This window comes from Coturnix japonica, chromosome 5, assembly GCF_054131305.1.
Source record: "Coturnix japonica strain WE chromosome 5, WE-NBRP24, whole genome shotgun sequence".
NCBI lineage: Eukaryota > Metazoa > Chordata > Aves > Galliformes > Phasianidae > Coturnix > Coturnix japonica.
The window spans coordinates 28,828,471-28,854,692 of NC_140667.1; the positions used below are offsets into that span (position 1 = coordinate 28,828,471).

Below are 26,222 nucleotides of genomic sequence, written 5' to 3' on the forward strand. Positions count from 1 at the left end.
CAGTCCATCTTGCTCTTCTCCTGAAGCTGCCTTGCTGTTGTGCTGGCACAAGCATTGATTTGACTATGCGATAGCATGGATGAGATGGATTAGGATAACCTGATCAATAGTAAAGGTAGTTTCTTTTGGCAGATCAGTTCTGGCCTTGATCATTTTCCTGCTCTGTTTCCCTTTCCAGTACCAGTGCAAGGTGAGGACAATGCAAGCAGACCTCTTCAGTCTGCGAGCCAGTGAAAGTGTGTGTGAGCTGCAGTCCCCATGGAAGGAAATGCTGGCTAAATATGGACCCAGGAAAATAGAAGGCCTGTGGTCTAAACATAAAACCTAGAAAGCTGTCCTTGGCCTGCTGGAAGGCTTAAGGCAGCGAGTTGCCTCATGCTCGGTTTTTTCACTCCAGAACAAAATGAACAATGTCAATATCCTTCGTAAAGTTGTTTGAGATCTTAGTTTTTATAAGCAGGGGGAAGCAGGTTGAAATGATTCTTATTGAGCTCTTCTTTGTATGCAAATTTCATTGAGTGTCTCACGCAAATAATGAGAAACATTTTAAACTAGAGAAAGAAGAAAAAGCTTTACCAAAAAAGTAGCTCAAGTAAGCAATGAAATTAACACAGGAGAGTGTGGATTTAAAAAAAAAAAGTTTAGCATTTTCATGAGTGCTTTTTAACTCCAGAATTGCTTTTTATTGTTAGAATTAGTGCTTGTGATACCACATCCCATCTGCTCTCCTGCAGGTCCATAACTCTTCTGAAAGTAGAGATATAAAACCTGTATTTACCAAACAAGACCCAGTACTCTGTTCAGAGTGCTCCTTTCAAACAAACAGACCAACAAAAACAAACAAACAAACAAACAAACAAACAGGAGGAGGAGAAGCTCTGTTCTTCCAATGTTTTTCCCTGCATATGGCCCTTACCTATCATAGTAATAAATAACAATTGTTTTTTCTGAGCTGCCATTTAAAACTTCAGAAGGAAACAGAATATTCAGAAATCTGCTGTGGTTTGTGAAAAGCCCAGAGCAGACCCCTACATGAACTGGGACATTAAATACTGGGATTTTTACACAGTGGTCATCCTGACAGGGTGCTGTAGTTGAAATTGCAGATACCAGATGAACTGAGATATGTTCCAAGTTTAGTATCTTTGACAGTGATTTTGAATCTCCACTACCAGTTCCCTGTAAGACACTTCTCTTTTGTCTGCCAATGGAATGAAATAATTTGCAAAAGTAACTGGATTCCCTTTGGAGCATCTGTAGTATGTTTATCCACTCTGCCCTCCAAGCATAGTTCGGTGCTTGTGGTAATTGCAGAAGAAAGTATTGTGCTTGCATGCTGCTTCACTGACATGTTACCATGAAGAAGATCTAAAGGAGCATTTAGCTTAAGCCATAATAGCTTGATAAATGCATGGTATCTAGATGTCATCAGAACATCAGGAACCGCGTGCGTGCTTGAGCAGGTTTGGAAGTGTGGAGGAGGGTCAAAAAGGTCTCTGGAGTTTGACAAGGAAGGACAAGCCTGGTCAAACTGAGAAGCGAACAGCAAAACAAAGAGCATCTTGATTTTTGAGAACAATTTAGGTGTTTGTTTGTAACCCAGCCCTAGAGGACAGTGTATGAACGACTGTTTTCATGTAAACCTAGCCATGTTTGGGCGGTCTGCATGGACTGAACCCAGGACTGGTTCCTTTGATATAGATGATACCAAGCTCTAGAGTTGCCATCTGTGGGTCACGCACCAAACACGATAATGTTTAAATGTGTGATTAGATCCATGCAAACTCTCAATCCAGGAGACAACTGGTAAGTCTTGAGGCGAAGGAGAATAAACCACTTCTAAGATGCAAGATGAGCACAGGTTTTCTGAAGCCAGTTCAGTATGTGATACAAATGGCACAGACCTATTTGTACCTAAATATGAATATAAATTAATATTTGGGATGGCTTTGGAGAGCTCATCTCTAATACACTATCTTCAGTTGCAGCTCTCCCCTATTTGTGATTATATAAAGAATGCCTTACAACCACGTTGTTCTGCCCTGTTGGGCTAATCTAAGTTGAAACATCTTGTTCATATAATGTGCTTCAGTGCTCTTTTATGAACTCCTGTGTACTGAAGCAAAGTTGTTGGAAATCAGTCTTCTGATTCCTTGTCTGCTGGGGATTGGGGGGAAGGGGGGAATCGGGGCTGGTTTGTTTTGTTTTCCAGAAATGATCAGTCCTGCTTAACAAATATGGAATTCTGGATGAGAAAACAAAGCCTGACTTCTAATAGAGAGCTGGTTATTGAGGTGAAATAGTATCTCGGGCTGAGCAATGTAAAGAGAAACCCACCTGTTTGTGTGAGATGCCATTAAAGTGCAGGAAGGTGGGGGTATAATAAGAGCCACTTTTGCAGGGTGATTACACATAACAAAAGAAGGGACAGTGTCCCTGCCCCAGAGCTGCATTATAGAGTCTGGTGTCCCCCTGAAACTCAACTCCCATGTTTCTTCCCTGACAATGGGACCTGAAATAACCTCTTGGTTTTGGTTTTTTGTGTGTTTTCAAGTATGTTCTTGCTTAAGGTTTAATTGGCTCCAGTCAGTAGGAAAGGGCTCCAAGGCTGATTATTTATGGCTTACTGTCAAAAGTGGCTATAAAAAGGGCAGTATTATCTTGGAGATGCTGGGAAGGAAAATGTGGTGGGGGGAGGGTGGGGGAGTGTGTGTGTGCACGAATGTGTTTTCTTGTACTAGATGAAATCAGAGTTTTGCTGTCTCAGCAGTGTGGTTTAAATTGAAGATTAACCCTTTGACCTTCACGGTGTCAAATCACTTACAGATGGATCACCAGTTATATTTTTACTTTTTTTTTTTTTTTTTTTTTTTTTTTTTTTAACTTTTGGGGTGAAGGGGGGCTTTAAAAAAAAAAAAAGAAAGGAAAAAAAAAAGTTGTTTGTTCATGCAGCTGGGGCTTTTGAAAAGGCTCAGAAGCCAATCTGATTAAAAACAGCACTTGGCTAAACTCTGCAAAATCCTACAAGCAAAAAAAAAAAAAAAAGTTTAATCCTCTTGTGCACAATGCATAAAGGATCTGCTCTTTTCTTTTTGTAATGTTAGAGCTACAATTATTTCTGGAGAACTTATCATTTCCCTCTCCCCTCTCATCCCTTGCTGCACCCCCTTGTTATGCTGATGGGATTAAAGTGTCTGCTCTTGAAAAGTGTAACTGAGTTGTTATTGGAAAAGAGAAGTGGTATGTTGCAATTCTAGAAATATAAATAACTTTGTTTCAACTGTTCTCTACAGCATCAGCAGAACAGAAATCAAGTGTGGTGGCAGCTTTTTCTCTTTCTACACAACTTGGCCTTAAATGTGGAGGCGAACAGGAACCGCACTGGGCAGAGGTGAGCTTCACCCACCTGTTTCAGGCCACATCCAGTCTGCAGGGAGCACTGAACAAACACTGGTTCGGGGGAGAGACGTGCACACCGCCGGCCGGATGTGAGGACTCTGAAATTCTTATACTCGTCTTCAAGTTTGGGGTTTTATGGACTCTTCTTTGCTGCTCCCTGCCTTGTCAGGCGGGGAGCTCTTGTCCAACACTGTCGAAGGAAAGCCAGAATGTGGATGTGTTTGGTAAAGCTTGCTGCTGGTTCCCCGCACCGATAACCTCTGTGCAGGAGAGGCAGGTATTAGGCTAACAGTTTCCTCTGCCCTGTGTGTCACTCAATGATAGAGTGCAGGAGTGTCATTTTGACTGCTAGTTATAAATGATGTCTGAGGACTGATGACTTTGAACATCAAACGTACTTTGGGTATCTTCACAAGCAGAGATGATTCCTCCATGATGAAAGTTCTTTTTAACAATGGAAACATTTCAGTAGCTTATATTCAGCAGGTTACCAGTTTTCTGAATGGGTTTATTTCTTTGCATCTTACGTGAGAGAAACTGATAAAGAAATACAATGTCCTCAATCTTTCCATTGGGCACCAGTTGCAGCTCTCATGTGAAGTTATTCTTTGTCATTGCTGCCAACAGACCAAACTGTTTCAGTTGAATGTTCTTAGAAACATTCCTGGAGTTACTGGTGGCTATTAACTTCTGTCCCTCTTCACTTCCAGTTGAGTATTCACAATACCCGAAAGCCAGCATGAAACTAAAAACCATGGAATATGACACGTGTCATTTTTTCTACAATGCTATTGTAAATGCTTTTATTAGTTTTATGATGAGTGGTTTTGTTTGTTTGTTTTTCTCTCCTGTCACCATAATGTGGTTGGCTGGGAAGGCTTAGGTCCCAGGCGTCTGATTAGAATTGCTTTAGGATTTGACAGGAACATTAACTAGCAGCTAGTTTGACACATACACTGTACAAACAATCTGTCCATTACTCCACTAAGTAGTGTTTGGAGGCATATACTGACTAGTAGCAATAATATTATTTCATGAGAGACCTTCTAGTAGTTCCTAGTTTCTATGCACTCAGAAATTCATCCATGTGATTGATGCTATTGGATCAGCACAGGAAAATAACCCTACCAAAAGGATGCAGCCTTAAAGATCTCAGGCTTCCTCTGTGTAGCCTTAAATATCATTAGTTCACAAACCCAGTGGTAACTAGGGTAAAATATTAACAGAGAAAACAGTACAAACTTCATTTTTTTCAGACCACTTCCATATCTCCACTGCACGTTGTTGTAGATCTCAAATTACAAAACTAGCTTAAGGAAGATCTGTCCAGAGAATTGCTCTTTAACCCCATTACAAACGTTAACTTCAGCTGCTGAGAAATTTTTCTGCTTTTGGTCAACTCTGAAAAATAGGCATTACTGTATGAGAAGAGTAGTTGCACATACACTTTCTCCTCCATCCCTCTCTGCATATCCTTCTGTAATTCATGCTTTCTATGGTATTTCATATGATGTCATCGATGCACTATAGTGTATGATAACAATTTGCTGAACACATTTAGATGTGGACTTTCTCCCTCTTTTCCAGCTCTGTTTTCTCTATCTGCATCCTGCTTCATTGTGGCAAAATGTGCTTTAGCTCCCTGAAAGAGGTCTCACAGCCTTTTTTCACTTTCATATATTCACAATCACTCTCCTGCAACATAATGAGAGTTTGTGAGAAAAGCTTTTTTTCCTCCTTTTATGTTATTTTTTCTTTTTTCTAGCTAGGGCTAGAGTAATTTGTTTGTCCAGGATGATTAATAATTCATGCAAATGAATCTCAAGTAATATTTTAGGGGGCGGGTTTTAGGATGGGGGGAGGTTCTTGGGGGGAGGGAGTTGTTTTGTTTTTTTATTGTTTCTTTAAGCATGTGCACTACAGAGTTACCCAGAGGGATACAAGTGCTATCTGTTGCCGACTATGTTGCAGCAGTATGAGAAGCCACTCTCTGCCCATGTTTTACAGAGATGAGGCTTTCCATACCTTGCTTTGCACAGTCTGCTTGGACTAAACGCTGGTCATTGGAGAACAAGGACTTTAATAGGGGTAGGGGGAAAGCCTGAGGGGTAGTGTGAGAACAGACTGAATTGGGGGCCCATAAGAAACCCAATGCTAAGGGCAAGACTGTTAAAATGGAAAACCTTAAAGAGGTGCGCTGAGGCTCAGGGAGCAATGCAGCTGTGTTGCCTGCCAGCATGCTCTAGGACTCGATGCTTGCATTTTCCCACTCGGTGCCATTGCCCCTTTATTGGGCACTGTCACAGTAGATCAAAGCTTCATCATAACAGCCCCACAAACTATGAAAGACTCAACAAGTGCATCTGACACCTAAAAAAACATCAGGAGCTTTCCACTTCCCCTCTGCTTTGACTTGACTGTGAAACAGGCCAATAATGCCAGTATCTGCTCTGAATACGTAAGCTGGAAAGACAGGTCTGGTATTGGCACTTTCTGGTATTGCAACCCTACCAGTTATTCTAGGGCATAACTGTTCTTAATGTGGAGAAACAAATACCTGAAATTGTTCAGCAGTCAGGCTGACTGCCTGAATTGAACCACTTGGCTCAGGGAAAGACACAACTTTGCCAGTCCATATTTCCCATTGTAACAACAAACTTATCAAAATTGGTCATGCCAAAGTCTTTAGTTAAAATCTCCTCGAACAACAATACTTCATTGGAGACATAGAGCTACTCCCAGACAAAGGCTGACTTCCTGCAATACGCACGGTGGTTGATGTTGCCAGAGATTTGCAACCGCTGATAATATATTTGAATTATATTCCGTATCTGCGTATCTTGGAGAAAGGAAATATGCTCTGTCAACCCAAAATTCTTATTTTGCTCCATGTAGACGTTATGGGGCAGTCTGGTTTTTCACTTGAGGAAAAGGAGCTGTTTCATGCTTACAGTCTCACCTACTTGAAGAAATAATGGGTACTTGTTATTTATTTTTTCCTTCTGGCCTGGTCAGATGATTCTGTCTTCTCTGGAGGGTGAAAAGATTTCACATGTTTACTAACAAATACACAGATGTACATCACTCATGTGATCATCCTTTTGTTTGACACCCATCCTGTGTTTGTAAGGACCCTTCAGCATGAGGGATTGACACTGAGATCTTCTCAGAGAACCTCTTACAGTGTGACCACAGACACAGGCCAATTGTTCGGGGAAACACATCCAAGGAGCATGGATTAATTCTGTTGCTGAAGGAATATGATCAATTTTCTTTTTTATGCTAAGTTGTCTTCTTGAAAGAACTGGGATACTGTTTTTCTGTGACATAAAACTACAGTCTAACAATTATAGAAAACAATTGGATTTTCCTTCTATAAATACCTAATTTGAACAACCAGTTCTTAAAAACAAACAAACAAACAAACAATAACCTGAGCTGCTGATAATATCAGCAGTACTTAAATATCTTACTTGCTTTTCCCAGATCTTCAAAATGACTTCAGACCTCAGCTCTCTCCTTGAGAGATAAAGATCTTGGTGCCCCTACCCAACTTCTCACCCTTTTGGGCATCTTGTAACCTTGGCCATCCCTGGATCCAGTAAACCTGGTGCTAGTAGGGAATAGTTAATTTTACTTTTGTTTCCTGCAGTTCTTGAAAGCTGAGCCAGTAATCACAAAGTGACTGCCCAGGGATAGCTGCAAACTGCCATTAATAGGATACAAAAAAAGGCAGAAGATAAAATGAATTTGCATAGAAAGGATCGCCTTTGGATTTGTGTGCAAGGCTTCAGACTTCTCCCAGGGTGCTGATAATCTCTGGTAGCACTGAATTCCTTAATAACAGATCACATATCTCAGTTTAAGTAGCCTAGTGGGTTAGATGTTTGTCGGCTAAACTCTCTGTAGAAGAATCCTGAAAGAAACTTCCTTATCAGCCTTTGCTTTGGAGATGTGTATCAGCAAGGGACTAGAGTAGAGGAACCCAGTCCTTCTTAATATAGAAAGGGTGACTGTGAAGACTTCTCTCTTTCTTTCTATTGGCTGTTTGCTTTGTCCCTTCAAGCCTGGATTAAAGTTATATGAGATGTGTGCATGTGAAGTTAATACAGCCCAAGTTGTTCCATAGCAGTCACTGGAGCTATAGCCAAGGTTGATCTTCATTCTGTATGGGTCTTGGCACTCTTCTGGGAAACTGCATATCTGCCCATTAGTAGGTTTGGGAGATGGTTTTCCTTTTTTAAGAAAAAGGAATGTTACTTGAGGCAGTTGTTACAATGTGACCCTCTCGGCTCTGCAAAATTAGTTCCATCCTTCTGCTACTGGTCCTGACCAATATCTTTGCCGAAGTTGTAGGAATGGTGAGACTGTGACATGCTGGATGGTGTGCTATTGGGTATCTTTAAAGGGAAAAATGCAGACAGCACATAACATGTGCTAGAAGCCAAACAAGAATGCGGAAATGCGGAGGCCTTGCCTTATTTTACCGGCTATATTTACTGCAGGATTATAAGTAAAAGGGCCATGGGTTACTCATTCATATCAGTGGGAGCTCTGCACATGGACCAAGCACTATGGAGTATTAGCGTAATTTGACAACAAAGGTTTATGTCATTCAAAAGAGTCTATTTTTCAAACTGGCATTTGTGCTCATTTGCAAAAATGCCTACCTATTGCCTTTGATTGTTTTAGCAAGAAGAAATACCTCAAGGAATTGATAAAAGATCATAGAACAATCTTTTACAGTTCCTAAAGACTTCAGTGGTCTCTGTTTCTTTGGTTTGCATGTGTTCACACAGGTGTTACACATCTCAGTTCTTCTCCACCAGGAAAAGCAGAAAAGACCAAACACATCAAATGCACTGGAATGTAATTGTGTGTGTGGGTGTGCGTGGGTGCGCGCGTGTGTGTTCTTAAACTGAATGCAGTCTGACATCCCCTACCCCTTCTTTCTTCCATGTGCCTCACCTTCCTCCTTAGCCGCAGAAAGGAGGGTCTCTTCCTGTGAATCCTATGCTGGAAGTTGGTTTCTGGGAAGCGAAACCTAATGTTCTGTGGGCTGTTTTTTAAAGCCATGTTTCAGTTCTGTCTTCAGACTCTTAGCTGCCTTTGGGGAATGGAGGGGTGGGAAGAGTAGATTCTTAAACTGTTTTTAAAATCTATTATGAAAATGTTGCATGTATAAAGTTATTCTTAAATCTAAAGGAGTCTCCCTGATTTGTGGACGCAGCTCCAGGAGAGCATCATCACAGATTCTTCAGCTCCAGTTTTTATCAGACTATTATGGGGAGAGACCGGTGTGACGCAAAGACAGCGTGGTCAGTATCTTTTTAAATAAAAGTCAGAAGCTAGGCTTCAGCTAGGGACATTTCAAAACACCCAGGGGATTCAAATGTCTTTCCACTGGATGCATTTGAAAATCCCACCACTAAATTTGAGTTTGGGATTCTTTTTTTGTGAAACCGATCACATCTCTTTTCTTCCGTTCTTGTCAGTAATGCGGAATACACTCTCTCGTGTTTCTAGGTAAAATTCACCCATGAGAATACTGTGAAATGCGGCTTCACGCTTTCTCCCTTCCCCTCTTGCATGACTTTTCTACTTTTATGGGATACGTTTAAAACTTCAGAGTCCTTCATCTGGAAAACCAAAAGGGTAAAGTGAGCTCGAATTTGCAATGTATTTAATAAACTTCCTATAGCCACAGTGGAGGGTTTCCCCACGATTTCTGATGTTCACCAGAATATGATACTGTCCTGCTGCAGAAGTAATTCTGATGCTCTCCTGTGAGATTTCTGTCTGGATTAGTCCTGAAGTGCACACACCTTCTTTGCCATGGACTGAGACCCAGTGAGAATGTAGCATTTTGTTTATCGTGGTTGTGTGCCTCCAGGACTCCTGCCTGTACCAAAGGTGACTGGGCAGTGCTCCTTTTGTTATTTTTCTTTCTTTCTTTCTTTCTTTTTTTTTTTTTCTTTTTTTTTTTTTTGGTATCTGTGCAGTATATTTGCTCTGTGCTTTCTTTCTCTGGTGCTTTTTAATACTTTAATACTTGGATTGTTTTTGTTTTTCTAATAACTGGTACAATTTTTAATAAAATTGTTAAATTCTTTATCTGTCTTCTTTATTTTTTATGGGATGGAGGGTATTTCTACAGCTGGCCTGTTCTGGAGTTACTTACACTGGTGATACAGTTTTGGTTGTTCAATTTTGAAAATACCTGGTAGATGCTTTTATGTACACCCTCAAACTAAGCCCTACACCAAAGGCAAGGTTTTATTTCCAGACTGGACCACTATCCTCAGCACAATTTAAGTTACAAAATATTCTTTTGAGGATGAACATTCCCGTGAATGGACAGAGAGCTGCTGCTGGTGGAGCTGTGCAGTTCGCTTGGAGCCGCACTATTAACTTGTTGCTTCAAATCAGAAACCTGAGAATTTGTTTCTCTTAAGGCATACATAGCATGCCAAATCTGCAAAATGTAGCCTTTGATTGATGGCTGCTTCCCTTGTACCTACGCAAGTACACTCAGAGTCACCTCAGGCCAAAGGCACTAATTGAGAGAGGTACCATTCTTGCTGGTCTTCTGGCATAATGGCAGTGGACAAAGGTTGCTGCAGCTTTCAGGGGGCTTGTAGTGACTCCCTTCAAACACAAAAATGATCATGACTTGACCATTTCAAGTGACAGCAAGATACGTTTTAGTAATCATCGGGCCTCTCCTTAAGTTTTACTGCACTCCTATATGCAAAGAGAAACTTATGTCCATTAAGTAATGGCAATTAATCTTGGTAGAGCAGAAATGGAGAGGCATATATGGCAAATTATTTACAATATCGCTGATCGTATTCCTTCAACCACATGCCTCCACCAATGTGATGCTGTTTGTATAGTGTTCATTGGGAGGCTTTAGGAAACTGTATTAACAATCCTACTCGATGTTAAGTTGCCTCTGTTGGTATGTGCCTGTCACAAAAGGGTCTTTCATTCCGAGAACACATGATGTGTGTGGTATGAAAAGCCACATGTGCATCTAAGACCACAGGGGGAAAAAGACAGTTTTTCTTTTCATTATATTAGATCTGCTGAAAGTGTGTCCCCTGGCCAGTATCATGTGACTATGAAAGAGCCTGTTGTAACACACTGATACGCGGGGACAGAAGTCAGATTGACTTAGATGGGAGCGCTGGCTCTGCCTTTCCTGATTCTCATTAAATTCTTGCCGTTAATTAAAGTCTCACTCTTAAAATCTTTATTAAGTCTTGTATCAAAGAAAATAATAGCTTTTACAAATGAACTACTGTAATGGTACCCCAGAGGGATTTGCCAAAGCAGCAGGATGCAATGCACCTTGCTCAAAACAAAAAGCAAGTGCACGGTTGTATGGACTGCTTTCCCTCTTGTGGGATCTGGATCAGTCTTGACTATTTTGTTTTAGATCAGTCAAAACCTGCTGTCTGTCATCCAGCCATGGTGGAGCAGAGTCACTGCATGGAAACTTTTTTGGGGTAGGCATCAGGACCAAAAACTGCAGGCTGGCATGTTCCTATCACAATGGATGTAAGTACATATAATTGTTTTAGTCTGAAAGAAAGAAGGAATCCCAGAAAAATGTACTTCAGAAAAGTTTTCTTCTCAAAACCTTAAGCCTTCAAACTAACACGGTATTTGCTATTTATTTCCAGCCGTGGAAACCGCAGTGTGTCCATCGCTTTATGTACTAGTATGACTGGCACTTTAAGAGAAAAGGAGTTCTGTTATGAACTTCCTAGTGGTATGCTGTAGGGACAAGGTAAAAAGTTTAAGTAGGATTACTGCATCAAGGAAAAAATGTTTATCAAGAAGTGCTCGGCCTGCCTCGTTAAAAATAATAAAGCACTCTGAGGACGAGAAAGTTCTTTGGTTGCGCAAGCTACTGCACAAAGCACTCCATTTTCATGACTCTGTCAGCTGAAGTTTAGAAGCTACTACAGCACTTGGTTTGGGGACTATTTTTCAAGCACTCGTACTGTTGTTTTATGGTGCAGTAAATGTGCCCCTCCTCACTTTTTGTAATGTATATGCAAACTTGGAAGCTGCTCTACAAACCAGCTTTCCCGTGGTACTTTCTTACCTGAGTAATTCTGAAACAGTCCAGCCTACTTCTTCCCTTTGCCCTCCTCCCTCACTGCTATTTATGGAGAGATGATGTTCCGGAATGAAAAATTGTCCTGAAAATGACTTTTGGCCACTTGTGGGGACAGACTGGTGTTAAAATACATGAGATGCAATTCCTTCATTGTGCACAGTGGTGGTTGCTGGTGAAAGGCCTGAGCCTGAATGGAAAGAAACCTGTTTCCACCAGAAACTGAACAAATAGAGGATGGTATCTGAGTTATCTTCCACCTGACGTGATGCACAGCACTCTGACAGTTGTATGGAGTCAGACAACAAACTGACAGGCGTAGTACATTGACGTCAATATTCATATTCTCCTGCATAAGCCCCTTAAATCTTGATTTCTCTTAAAAGAATTATGTTCTCTGTAACATTTATAATGGACTCTTTTCTTTCTCCATTAGAGTCTGTGTCAGCATTCTCCTTCTCTGTGTTTTGCCTCAGGGCTCTTGATGTATACAAAGGCTCCTCTGTTTTCTGCTCTTAGTCACACGCTTTCACTCTTAACCTCAGTGCTATAAACTAAACATCCACCCACCATGGCTGGAGATGACCCTGTTTATGTCTGCTGCTCAAATCACGACAGCAACAGTCAAGAAAGTATGTTCCATGGAGACAGTTAGCTCTTGATAACTGGACAATGAGTCTTGGCTTTTTATAACATGAGATTTGCAAAAATTCCAGCAGAAATAAAGAGCCAGAAATAGTTAATGGAATCTGTAAAGTAATAGCTTGTTTCAATTCTGTTACTTCACCACCTTTTTCAGTTACTGTAGATGATTCACTGGAACAGCCCACCATGCCATGGGGCCGTGAACCCAACCAGGGTGAGGGTAGGGGAATGGGGACCAGGTCAACATCCCTCCACACAGCTGAGGGCTGCTCAGAAGGACACCACCACTCCAAGCCCAGCAACCATGTCCAGGAGTCCAGCAGCAGGCCATCCCACTCATAAGACCTTTTCATCTTCAGAGCACTTCACTGTCAGTCTCCTTGCTGTGGATGCCAGGCAGGGGCCGACTGGTGAGAAGGGCCCCTCCTGAGGAGATCAGCAGCCTGTGGGAAGCAGGACAAGCAGAATGCCGGTTGGAAACATGAGAGAAAGGGGCAGGAACACGGATAACAATTTGCAGCATGGGGCAACTTGTTAATTTCTTTATAAACAGTTGAAATCGGTTGTCCAGCTGAAGTCAGGCTTACTTCTCTGCAGGCACTACCAGACAAAGAGTGCATCAGGAACAAGGTGTGGTTCTCTGTGAGGGGCTGCTGCTCTCCTGGCTGGGTCTCAGTAGATACTGCCAGAGGCACAGACATACTGGGAGAACATGGGCCATTCTGACTCCTCCTGCCATGACCTGCTCTGTTCCTGCTTTCCTTTCACCTTTTGCAAAGGCCAGGAACAGAAGCTGCTGTGATACTGTCCTTGTAGAAAGCATTTCAATGCCTTCCTGGCAGTTCAGCCTGCAAATGCGCTGCAGGAAGTCCCGTGGCTCCTCATCACCAGTGACTCGCTCAGCTCCCCATGCAGCTCTCGCAGCAGAAGTGGGTCACAGATCTCACCCGGGCTGTCACTGCATCTTGCCTGCGGTGTGTGTGCTAGCACTTTCATTAGTTTGATTTTAAACATCCCACGTGAGCATCTTTCCACTATTTCCCACAGGAGACTGATGTACCTCCTAATAAATCTCACTGACAGAAGGTTTTCCACCAATATCCATCCTAACGTCTTCTGCTTAATTATATTCCAATACCCTACTTATATGTCCTTGTGTTACTTTGTGAGATTTTACCAAAGTCATTCCTATAGTTGGTGCACTTCTGAGCTCACTGAATTCCTTAACTTGTCTTCAGTGTGCCTGCAGTCAGCTTTTTTGGTAAATGGAGAATGTTAGGGTGTCCAGCACCACACACAACTACTGGCTCCCCAGCAGGACCAGCAGGGAAGGCAGCCATCATCAGGGGATACCCCTGGCTATTGTGGTCTGAGGGGAACCTTACTGATCCTTTTAGCTGCTGGTTCCAGAACTGAGCCATCTTCATCGCCACCACAGGAATTCACTTTGCTCTTTGAGAGAAGAGGAAGAACCAAAGCAGAGCACCTGGCTTTTTACCACCTATCGTGGTGTAGGTGAGTATCCCTTGGTGGAAAATGGTTACCAGAGCTTGTATCTATTGCAGGTCTCCCTGACTTCCTGATGTGGATTACAACTGCTAAGGTCCCACTGGATTGTGATTAAAGGTGTGTGGAGTCAGCCAACCTGCTTCACACTTTATTGGAGTGGTTATGACAGATAAGACACAGAATCAGATCCAACAAGGGGCATAGGTAACTAGCTGTACTTTTTGGTACTGAAGTCTGTATCCACAGTCTCATCCAGCTGCTGCATAACCCTGGAAAGGCTTTTTATGTCCAGTTTCCCCAAATGCCTAAAATTCTTCTGGAAGCACTGAGCATCTCAGGACCAATCTCACCTTTTCCTCTCTCAGTTGAGGTATCTGCCAGGGTGGATTTTTGCAGTGCACATCTCCAAACTAGTGTTCATAAAAGATGCAGAAGACAATCCTTTTTTCTCCAGTGTCAGCCCATCATCCATCCAGAGTTGCTGTCTGTTGCTAGATGGGCTCTGAGCCTCTGCTCCCAGAAGAGCAACTAGTCAGGCTGTATTGCTCTGAAATTCTTTTGACAAAGCTGTAACACTTGGACATTATGGTAGCCAGTGACAAGGGAAAGAGCAAACATGACCCATTGTAAGGGCAGGAAATCATGGTATGAGTGTAAAAATCCATGTTCCAGTTACTGTTTACTGTCAGCTGAATTTGAGGCTTCAAGCCTTTGAACCCTGACTGAGGAAGAGTCCTTTTTCAGGTACCCAGAGTCTAGAAAAAGTGTTTTGCTGGGCACCACTGTCCATGTTCTCTTTGTGTCTCAGTGGCCCTCCTACTCCCAGGGATCTACTGCTTCTGACATTGCCTGGGGATCAGCTCAGGTACCCATGTCAGGGCAATGGAGCTAATGGACAGGCTAGGCACCTAAAAGCCAAGCATTGGAAAGATCCAAGGGTATTATCTTCCCTTTTGTCTTTGTGCTTCTACGTTTTCATCACTGTGTAAAATAGGGTAGTGCATTTTGTTAATCTCAGAATAGACAGTGCCTTATAATGGGATGTTATTTCTGTGCATTGCACTTCTTTGTCTGCTATAAGATATGGTTTCTAACATTTCTTTCTTTCTTTTTTTTTTTTTTTTTTTTTTTTTACTTGGTATTTGTCCAGAGCACTTCTTCATCTTGCCAGCTAGTGATTAATCGGCGGTACTGAAAGGTTCAGCACTTTTCTGTATGCTTACCAGAGGACATAGAGGAATGTGTGCTCTATATGCAGTAAAAAATATCCTAAGTGGGTTTAAAAATGGGTCATCAGTTACTCATTTAAGAATCGGTGCCCTTAAAACACATAAGGAAATGCACCCTACCTTTCTGGTACCATAATGTTTTTAACTTAATGATGGGTGGCAATCTCAGTGGAGAGGATGGAGACTTCTGTTTATCTTCAGGTAAACACATCACAGATAGTACAAGCACAAACATCCTTGTTCTACCCCAGTGTTGCCAGCTGCCATAAAGAATGTGGTTTTGTTCTTTGCTCCAGGAATTTTCATGATGATAATTCAAAAGCACTTCCACAATTCAGAGGAAGAAAATTATTAAAAAGAAGTAAGGCTAGGGAGAGCCTTGACAGCCATCATTTCATTTTTACAGCACAAATGCTGCCCAAGACACCCTTCAGCATGGTGATCCATTTATTAAAGCTTCAGGGGGGGGGGGTAACAGTCCACTTGACAGCTAGGAGACTTGAGAATACTTTGAGCAAGGCTTGGAAAAGGACCCATCTCTATTTCACATAACTACATCTCAGCTACTTGCTACACAGTCTTTCAAAAGGAAATCCCAAATTAGGGCCTCCAACAATCCATGTTGACACACTCCTGCAAGAGAGCTTTGTGGATCAATTTGACCTTGTTCCTGCTTCTGCAATAGCAATTGATTTGTTAGCCCTAAGGATGGAAAATCGTGCTCTTGCAACAAGACATCCACGGTTTGTGTCTTGCAGATGACCCAAACATGGGTGTGTTTCAGCTGGCCATGATGCTAGTAACCACTAGACCACAATCTGCTCCCAGAGCCAAGAATAGCAGGAAGGTTTCTGATGTTTGACTTTCAACAAAGCTGTCTCACTTGCAAGAAATTCTGGAGTGCTGGCAATGTTAGTAAACTGACAGGGACCCTAAGAATGGGCAGGGCAGGAAGCACTGGGAATGGGAAGGCAGGAGAAGAAACAAAAAACAACAAAAAAAAGATTTTTAAAAGTATTTTCTAGTTCTGTTTTTAAGTGGAGATTTTTTTTTTGTTTTTGTTTTCGTTTTGTTTTGAGGCTGACTCATATTTTTTAAATTTGTGGTAGGTTACAATGTTGCCAAACCTAATATATCCTACCCTTCATCTCCAAAATTCTTCTTTCTCCAGAGTTTTTGTGCTTATTCAGTCCTTGATCTGCCTTTTGCAGTGGTGTCCGAGGATACTAACCAGTAGCAGATGTGATACCATTTTTTATTTATTTATTGCGGGCACTTCCTGAAAGAACTGCACCAAAATAACAAAATAACAACAGCTTTTGTGGGCTACCAAACACTACCCAGACTGTCGCTACTTTCAGTCATTGCCAGCCCAAATGGATTTGAGCAAGGAGCTGATAAAAAGCACTGTCAAGCCCGGGCAAGTTATGTTTCTGCTTCTGCATCTGAATCATTTCTTGACTGCTTGTTGAATGCTTGAAAGTAAGTTGGGTGCCTTCCAAAACAAAGCAAAGATAGCCTCCCTGTCCCAGAGAGGTCACAGTGCAAGCAGAGATTACCTGGCACGTAATAGCAATGTTTTGCATGTAAGGGAAGCAACAGAGGCAGTTGATTATATGGCTTGTACAGATAGGACCTACAGGCAGGTGTGAGGCTACACGGATTGCTTGTCCATGCTGTTTGCCTGCTGGAGTCCCTGGTGCATTGTTCTGGTGCTCCCTGTGTGGGTAGGAACTCGACCCTGGGTCCAGCCTGGAGGCTCTGCTTCCCATGGCCCCTTGCCTGTCTCCCTCTTCCTGTGGGGAACGGGAGAAGGAGAGGTTCTGCACACACCCTGCTTGTCCCAGCATGGGGGATTTCTAGGCAGCCCAGGCTTGGGCTGAATTCAGGCTACCTTGGGCACCGTGGGAGCACTTAACTTCAGGGAATGGAGATAAGTAGCCCAGGACAGGCCATCAAGCCAAGGCATGTCCTACTGGTTGTGTTATACACATAAGTTATGTTTAAAACTGAGCTCAGTAAAATGATTTGTGGGGGTATTCTATGTGATCCAAGTGACTAAGTTTTTGTTATCAAGCCTTTCAATGGGAAAGGAGGTTTCTCGATCAGAAATTATAATGTTGCAGCATACATAAATTAGAGGTTCATCTCTGTACATGCTGACAGTTATAAACAGCATCTTCCTGGCCATAACTCAGATGTATTGCTTTCACCATAATTGCATTTTCTACAGATAACTTATTTTTGCTTTTTGCATACCAGTTTTTGTGATGGATTTGACCTTTGCGTTGCTGTTTGTGGCTCCTGCTCACTTCTTCCATCACAGCTGCCACCCCCTGCATCCCTTAGCACCTGGGCACTCAGGAGAAGCGCCATGCAGTACAGGTCAGCAGCATGGGCAGGGGAGATCAGCAGGGAGAGGTCTGAGTTTTGAACAGGACTTGAGATGGCAGCTTAGTGAGAAGCTGCAGAGTGGTGGTGTACAGCGCTGGGGACTTTGTCCTGTCTCCCTGCTGGAGGAGGAAGCAGTGTTCTTTATCATTCTTGTTTCCCCCTGTCCCGCAGTCAGGTTTTCTGCTTGTTTTCCATTGTGCCCTTCACGTGTTTTCCATCTCCAGAAATCACTGGCTTTGTTTAAAATAGACTCTGAGCAGCTGCCAAGACTTTATCCGGAGAGAGAAAGAAAAACGCACAGAGGCCAAGTTCCTATAGCATTATCAAAAGCTTTCACTCCCCATCAAGATATGCGAATATCCCAGAAATCTGGTCTTCTCAGGAGCAGCCCTGCATAGTCCCTGTATCAAGAGTCACCAGAACAGCTCTGCCCAGGAGAGTGCACCTAAGCTGCCAGTGATCTCCTGCCATCTGCTTGTACGAGCCCTCACAAATTTCTCACATACTGTGATTTTTGTCTTCCTTTGCAGTATATAGAATACACACAGAAAAGTCATTAAGTTGCAGGAAGGCGGCTTGAGGGTGTTTGACTCAGAAAGCTTTAAATGTTCTATGCTCATAAAGTAATAGATCTTCATCGGAGCACAGCATTTAGGCTTACAGCCAAGGAGGATTCACTTTTGGGGGCCTTTGCCTGCCTTCTCTTTATGCTTGACCACCTTTTCCTAACCCAACCCTGAACAGATTTCCTGATGTGTCTCCAAAAGGAGATTCTATTGCTAAGTAATTCCCTCTTTGGATCTTAGACTGTCCTATCTGCAACAGTTCAAGTCAGCAACATGGTAAATAAATACAAAATTGAAAACAGAAGAAGTTCCTTTATCATAAGAGCGAAAAGTATTAAAATAAAGACAAAACCTACTGTCCTTCACTTTTTGTGTAGAACAGTTTGATCTACCTCTGTCTTTTGGACATGTTTTCTAATACTTCTTGATCAGAAAAGCTTATTGAAAATACAGTAGATGACTGCTCGGGATAGACTTTCCAAACAGAAGCAGTTCTTGCTGGCAAAAGTAAACAAAACTGCAGCGTGCTTTATGAGTATCACTCCTCCCACTGTAACTGAAAATACAACAGCTGAAGGCAAGCAGTTCTGAAGTTTCAGTTGCTGCAATGCAAATTAAAAAGCTTTCAGGAGAAAAGGGATGTTCCTCGCAAGCTTTCAAAGGGGCAGCAAGGTCTCATTTTGATGGTGGCACTCTATAGTTCCTTGCCACCTTCTCACACTTGTACCAAAGTCTCTAAGTTTACACCTTTGCCATTTCCTGCTTCTCATCCTCCTCAAGCTCTCTGGACAGACAGAGGAAGACAGTCTTTCAATCCTGCCTCTTCTCCCTCTTGACTCCCACACTAGAATTCTTCTTCGTTGCTTGCTCATTCTGTCCCACTTCAAACTTTCTGTGGCCCACATCTGAGTTGCTTCAGTGTTTTGTTAACTTTCATGGTGGGACCTCTTGGGCATCAGAGATGATAAACTACCTTGTCTGAAGGAAGCAAGTTATGGATATCAGACATTTTTAATGTTAAAGGAGGAGGAGAGGGAGAGAGACAATTCTAGACAAAGCATAAAGATGAGGATCGCCCATTTCTCCTCCTGTTGATTATCTCTGTCCCAACTGCAGGGGCATCTTTCTCTGCTCTCAGATCTGTCACAGGTAATTTTGGTTTGGTGCAGCCAAACCACAAGTTTTTTTTATGTTCCTCCTCCTCTTACTCTTCATGGGAAAATAAGAAGTCTTGTCACTATACTTTTCTACATGTGGAAAGAGTCAAATAAAAGCAAAAATTTTCTTCTATAAGTCTTGACCATAGAATTACATTAATGAAATGTAGGTCTTTCGTGAGGTATGAGGGAGCAGGACACCCAGGTCCTTCCCAGCCCCACCACTGACACAGACTCAGCATTTTCAGAGAACTGGGAGTGCCCCGAACTATGCCTCCCACTTACGTGTTTCCTTGCTGTGATAAGTCTGCAATTATGGTAAGCACATGGAGAACTCAATACGCAAAACATGAACTTGTTGTTTTGAAAGTCTGGGCAATAACGTCTTGATGACTCACTTATCTCTGTAAATAATGACCAGAATGCACTTATTTATTCACTGTATCGTGAAGACACAGAATACTTCAAAAAATTTTGTAGCTTTCTAGGACTAAAAGGGGGGAAAAGATGCTCCTCATACTGCTATAAATTAAATCTTTGGTCACTGACCTGATTTATGGTGTTAATACCCCATAAGATTACTACTTTCACAGCTTTTTTTCTAACGCTATTTTTTCTGCTATTTTCTTTCCAGGATAAGCACGGAGTACTCACATACACCAGAAAAATCTTAAGCCACAAAACATGCTTGTATCTAACGTGGTACATTGAATGTCTAATTCATCACTGCGCTCAGAGGCAATCAGTTCTTCCAGAAAGATCAACATCCATTTCAGGAACTGGACTTAACCATTGATGACACACATACATGTGCACCCTGCTCATGATGGGGAGAGGCAGTGAGGAAGTAAGAGACAGAGTAACAGAAATGCTGGTGATATGGAAAACAGAGTGAGGCATAAAAGGGAATAGATACTGAGGGAATACCCTCAGAAATGAACAAAGCAGAAATTAAGCCTTCACATAGCAAACAGAAATTAATAAAGGGAGTCAGACCAGAATGTTTCTCCTTTAGTTCTTTTTGAACAACTCTGAAAATGAGGTGAATTAATAGTTTCCAAGCCTACCAGGTAAATCTGCAGCAAGCAGAAACATGAGAATGCAGAGGGTGGTAAAGCAATATTAAAAGAGAAGATTACGGACTGGAAATTGGGCTCAGTGCAAAATGGCTTTTCTTTCTTTCTTTCTTTCTTTTTCTTTAAGTTACTGTAACTGTAAGAAAGAAACGAGTGCCAGAGGAAATGAGAATTTAAGAAAATATAGACAGCTTGGCAGGGCCATAGAATGAAGGCTTTAAGGAAAGAAAATTTAGAGAGCAGAAGGAAATATTAGTTGGACAAATGATAGCAGCTTAGAAACATCAGCTTTTCAAATAAGTGATTCTGCACCCAACTTTTTAACACCAAAACCCCTCACCACATGAAAATGGTAAGTTTTACCACATCGATTCTAGATGGGGAAGTTATGTGCAAACTTTTTTTTTTTAACCTGATAGGAGAAAAAACACATACACAAAGGCAGAGAAAGAGGAAACCAATTCCAGCAATTTAATAGTTAAGCTGCTGGAATAGTTACCAGACACTGTTTCTGTAGGAATGATGAAGCTGAGATTTAGAAGACGTTGAAAGAATTGTGATTCCGAATGGCCAAATACACATTAGTGCCCCCACCTTGACACAAATAAACCACAGCTGCCTGGACAGCATAATTCCCTTTTGGCTTGAAACTGTATATGTTATTTAGAAGGCTCTTTGAGAATAGAAGTAGCCCAGTGAGAGATTCATAGAGAAGCCAGGGATCTAAAGCTGACCCAGCAAATAACTGCTTCTCGCTGCCTGTGCAAGAAGACTGAGGCTGCAGTCAGCAAAGGTAGCTGGAAACAGAAAATAAGCCCTGATCCTTTCCTCTAGAAGATAACAAAGCAATAGCAGGTGCTCAGAGGCCACTGTGAAAGGCCTAGTGTTGAATCCTTAATAGCCTGAAGCTCATGCTGCCATTTTGGCCTTCATTTGTCAGCAAGGAGAGCTATCTGGCTCCTCCTCATTCTTTAATGTGAAATTTTTATTCTCTCCACTGCGTGAAGTCACTGAACCTTCTGACCTGTTTACTCAGTGCTTCCAGAGGCGATTCATTTCCAAGCATTATCATGTTACAGGTACTTGGAGTCCCTAGTTCAGTCCTTTATGGCAGTATTTATTATTCTGGTTTGGTCTTTGAATGCTCAAGCAGCAGTTTTTTCCTCCTCAGCTGTCGCACTGCAGAGCTGCGCTGTCTGTCTTTGTTAGCCACAATACCCTTGTCCAGGTTGGGTGTTGGGACAGGGAGCACATCCAGCATCCATCTGGGCACACAGCCCAGGTGCACATACTGATTTTGAAATGGCTTCCCTGGCAGTGTGCTCCTATGCCACTCTTGTGTGACTTGGGGAGACACTCATCCGACCCCAGCCCAGTGTAAGAGGCACTCTGACTATTTATTCAGCCAGATGGTGTTGGATCCACAGACTCTTAGACTGCACATACATCTACAAACAACATGCTGGCCATAAGCGCTGCACTCATGGAAGCCATCAGGAGCACGGTGCCAAAGGCTGATAAACCACATTATCTACAAGGCTAGTTCTGCGTTTGCCTCAAGAAATGTCACCCCATGTCATTTTGGAGTGTACCTGAGAAGAGCTTGGCGGCACGTAGATTGGGACTTCCATATAGTTTTGTAATTGATGCCATGGTGTATTAGATCCTAATCATCGAACTAGGGGTGAAAGGCTGCGTACACATTTTTGCTGCAGGAAGGTGGTGTAGTGTAGCTTGTTTATGCAGGGTCTGCCAGAACTGGCAGTCTAACCAGTAGCAATGAGGGACTCAGCACAGGATAGAAAGCTGGCCTGAGAAAACTGTAAATATTTGAGCAGCTAATCTGTGCTACATTATCAGTACCTGAGAGAGGTAATTAAAGCTAGCTCTTGCTAGCTCACACTGTAGGCATAACTTGGGCGTCTAAGAACATTTACTTCTGCTTTCAGACTTCCCTTTGCAGTTATTTCATGTGTTAAACGCACTGTATAGTGGGACTCAGGGGCAGTATGTTCCACAGTCTGACACAAAAACTAACACTGGAGATTTTTCCTTGATGCAAATACATGTTACCTGTGCTTTGGGATATTATGCTTCAAGATGCTGCACTGTGCTGAGACAGGCGGGACATTGCTTCTCAGAAGGAAGCAACCACAAATGCCCTGTACACACTGATTAATCCTTTGTTTTGTCTCTCAACTTGCCAACTGCTCTGGTAGCCTCATAATTGCAGATTTCACATAAGCAAATACTTGAGTGTTTGCACCTATCAGTCCTGTTTGTTAAACTTGTAGGAAAGCCAGCTATACCATGCAGCTCACAGCAATGCAGGAGGAAATGGCAAAGTGTTTTTTTCAAGTGGTATTTAACACAAGTCAACCCCTCTGATTTAAGGCGTTCAGCTAGGATACTTACAAGTTTTGAAGGTTGGGTGCTTCCATTCAGTTCCTGCCATCCACAGCAACTAGACTAGTTAGTTCCTAGCGGTCCTGTATCCATCACTGAGGTGCATCTTCCCCAGCCTGAAGCACCACATCCGCTCTGAATTAAGATTCTGCAACCTGAAGCTGTCTTTGTTCCACTGGGAATTCCCCTGCTAACACGAGGGGGTTGGAAGTGTTGTCTCATGAAGTGCCCAGGATATGTGGAAACAGCTTTGTTTGCTGTCCTTGACTGTTTCACATCCCTGTCAGGTGCTGTCTGATACAATGGCATAGGGCTCTCCTGAAAAAGCTGTTCTTACATGTGAACAGTCTGGGATAAGGTTTGCTTGGCCAAAGCTGAGGGGAATTAGTTCCTCCTTTGTAGGAAGTGGAGTAGAAACTCCTGACTGCAGAGTGAAGGCACTGAGGTTCCACTGCTGGGAGGCACAGGAATGAGTGTAGTCTGGGTAAACCCATGGGCCCATGCAGGAAGGTTAGGAAATTCAGTCAGGAAGAGAAAAACATGCTGCTAAGCATGTGCAGCTGTGGGACCAGCATTACTGAAAGCCTCTGCGATTCAAAGTACAACTTGTGCACAGCTGGAAACTGGTCCTGAACATACACCCTCCTAACTACCACCTGAGACCACCTCAAGGATTTTTCTGGAGCATGCAGGAGATGGGGCAAATGTGGGTTATACCCATTGCTTTTGCCAAACTCCATGTATTGCGCTAGGAAGTGGAAGGATAATTTGTTTCAAGGGCTTCACCAAAGACAGTGTGCTATGTGCAGCACCCAGAGCGTGCTCCAGGAAGATATAAACCACCTCCTTAGACAAATACACAGCTTTGGGACAGGGTGTGCCGAAGGTACTGCAGGTATCTGAAGAGTTGGACTCATCACCCTTTCCTCCTGTGAGAGAGAAAATGATAGAAAACAGAGGAGAGATGGTGCTGTAGCCCATTTAAATTGAGGAATACAGTGTTCAGTGGATTAAGGATCAAAACAACCACCAGGCCACTTTCTGGTCTAGGCAGTGCAAGTTTTAATGCAGAACTGCAGTGGCAGCAAACACTTGGTGTTCTTCAAGATAAGCGAGTCCTCCACGCTCTTTGACAAAGAGTGTGATGCTTTGAAAATGTCAGTACTGCAAGGAAAAGCAGAGAGGAAATGAGGAGTGTGCTTGCTGACCCAACTGGTCTAGCAAAAGGTCTGGAGTTTGGTGCTGCATCTACACATCAGCAGTGAGTGCACATATCTCAGGAGGGACAGTGGCACCTTTGGTCCCTTCGGTGCTGTTGGTAGCAGTCCATTTTCACCACCCCATTAGCTGGCCCTGTGGTGTGATGGCATCCAAGCACTGCCTTTGTTAGATGCATCATGTAACTACTATGAAGTCTGTGGAACTCACTGCCATGTCACCGAGTCCAAGGGTGAATAAATGAAGCTCAATGCTTCTGTGCAAGAGAATTGACTTTTAACATTAAAGAAGAAAAGTGATATGAAGAGCATAAATCAAGCTCGTGCTTATTGGAAATTGAGGACAGCTTTCCTTGTCACAGATTATTGCAGAAGATTTCTTGCATCTTCTGGAAAAAGAAGCATTGGTTACTGCCAGGGACATGATACCAAAGTGAAAAAAAACTGTATGTAAAGAATGACTTTTCAGGTCCATTGTGGCCCACTGAATAGGCCACAGTGGCAACAAATTGCTATTGCTCACCACACTGCTAAACATGTTTTCTAAAGGGAAAACAAAATGCCTCCACCTGTGTCACAGAACTCAGTGGTCTTAAAAATCAGACGGCCACGTGGAAAGCCTTTCCTTCCATTATCTGCAGTGAACAACACACACTCAGTTGGCAGGCATGAGCAGTGAAGGTGAATATTAAGGGCTGCCCACAGCACTGATTTTTCATTAAGATGAATTGGTTGTAATTAAGCCTATCAGACATGTATGTGCTAATGCTGTATTATTTATGGCCTGTATGCAATCCTTCTTTTTTTTTTTTCTACTTTTTTTTTCCCCTTTTTCTTAATCATATGAAGTTTCTTCAACTTGCTTGCTTTTTCTTTCAGTCTTGTACTATTTCTGCCTCTCCCTCTAGGATATGTGTTGGTGTGCCTTTTCTTCTTTCAGTGTCTGTTTTCTCTCAAGGCCTATTTTTTTTTCTGTTGTGTTTAATTGTTTTTCTCCTGATTTATTGTTCCAAGACCATGCTAGGCAGTCTGTTTATTTATAATTTGGATTATTTTAAAATGGATCCAGAGCTGTAGGTCAGTGTTTAAAAATTAACTAATAAAATACACAAATGAGGCCCAATGGTCAACATGAGATTACACATCCACTAGGATTCACATGCTACTCCAAATAAACCACTGGGGAATACCAACCCCAGGCCCCGAAAGCATGGAAAATTCACTCAGCTGGACTGCAGTGGGCTGGTCCTGAAAACCAGCAAGTGCTGGTATGAGCCCTCTGGAAAAGCATGGGTGACAGGGAAGGCTGAGCTCTGCCTAGCCCTGGTGCTCACCTCCAAAGAACTGACCCACACTTGTCCAGGTATTTGGGGAAGCTGCAGATGAAGGACTGATGATGTGCCATACACAGAGTAGGTCACAGACCGAAGGTCAGCAAGCCTTCACTGCGCCTTCCCCCTTTCACAGCCTGGAAAAGCCATGCCGGTGGGAGGCAACGTTCACCCCTCTGCCATTTTGTCACTAGCCCAAGTGTGGGTGTCACATCTCTCTCTTCACAGTCCCTCATGAAGCTTCCTAGTTAGCAACTGGTGTCAGGATGTGGCCAGAAAACCTCCAGAGCTTCAGAAAGAAGATGCACCTGCTCTGTCTCAGCCTGGTGCTGCCCTGCAGACAGGTGGATCAGGTGCTGGTGCTGCGTGGGCCCAAAGCCTCCCCGGGGCCTTGTGGTGTCTCAACAGGAGCACACAAGGCTGGGAGCAGGAACTGTCGCCAGCCGCTGCCAACAGAAGGGTGTTGTAGCAGTTGCCCCAGTGAAAACAAGATCAGGCGTTTTAGTGTGGTGTTAACAGCTATGTTAAAATCCTCACACTTTCCAACAAAAGAAAGGCCCTCAGAGAAACCCAAACAAACACTCACACAAGCAACACTGGAAGTTGGCTTGAGTTACAAACACAGGAAATTAAACACAAAACTGTGTTACAATAGCACGGAGGATCTGACTTAAAACAAGCCAGACAAGAGCATGCACTGTGCAGATTGCCATATTTTCCCTGCCTCTGCTATCAAAGGCATTTTCTATAAATACAGCCTGCAGGGCATGTTTGTATATACATGTGTGTGCATACACATGTACATGCATACACAACTTCTACCACATTAAAGAAAATAATAGTAGAATTTAAATAGCAGAGTGGCCTTTCTTTTCACAGAGCTTATGAATTGTACATGTGCACGAAGGAGCTTTAGTCAGGACAGCGAATACCACATGCTCCAGAGCAAAAGCTTATTCGTTTTATCTTCTTCCTTAAAGTGGGATCACTGCACAGCTTCCATCCACCGCACAACCTCACAACAAGCAGAGGTGCGGTATAAAGGTGAGAGCAAGGGCAGAAAGGCAGGAAGCCCTTAGGTTTTATTACTGGTAGAAAACTCAGTATTTACTCTTCAGCTGCAATTGCATTAGCAGGAGACACCTTTACTCCAGCAGAAACACAC

At 42.8% G+C, this 26,222-nt stretch overlaps 1 protein-coding gene and 1 long non-coding RNA gene across 9 annotated transcripts in view; one reads left to right on the plus strand and one right to left on the minus strand.

Annotated features, from left to right (window-relative positions):
- The window catches only part of BMF (Bcl2 modifying factor), a 33,710-nt gene extending 13,766 nt beyond the window's left edge, over positions 1 to 19,944 (plus strand). For 2 of the 8 annotated variants that reach the window (XM_085550363.1, XM_085550362.1), the window contains exon 4: positions 19,662 to 19,944. In XM_085550363.1, coding sequence (XP_085406489.1) covers positions 19,662 to 19,823 — 162 coding nt within the window. In that variant the 3' untranslated portion in view covers positions 19,824 to 19,944. Of the gene's footprint in view, positions 1 to 3,293; positions 9,512 to 19,661 lie in introns of those variants that run through there. The other 6 variants (XM_015864879.3, XM_015864880.3, XM_085550360.1 and 3 more) reach the window with 5 other exon arrangements.
- LOC146760729 (uncharacterized) lies at positions 12,271 to 22,805 on the minus strand. Its single transcript, XR_014947160.1, has 2 exons — positions 22,519 to 22,805; positions 12,271 to 12,615 (listed from the first exon to the last, which is right to left on the minus strand). It is a non-coding gene; the product is annotated as an uncharacterized LOC146760729 (long non-coding RNA).
- Positions 22,806 to 26,222: the final 3,417 nt, after the last annotated feature.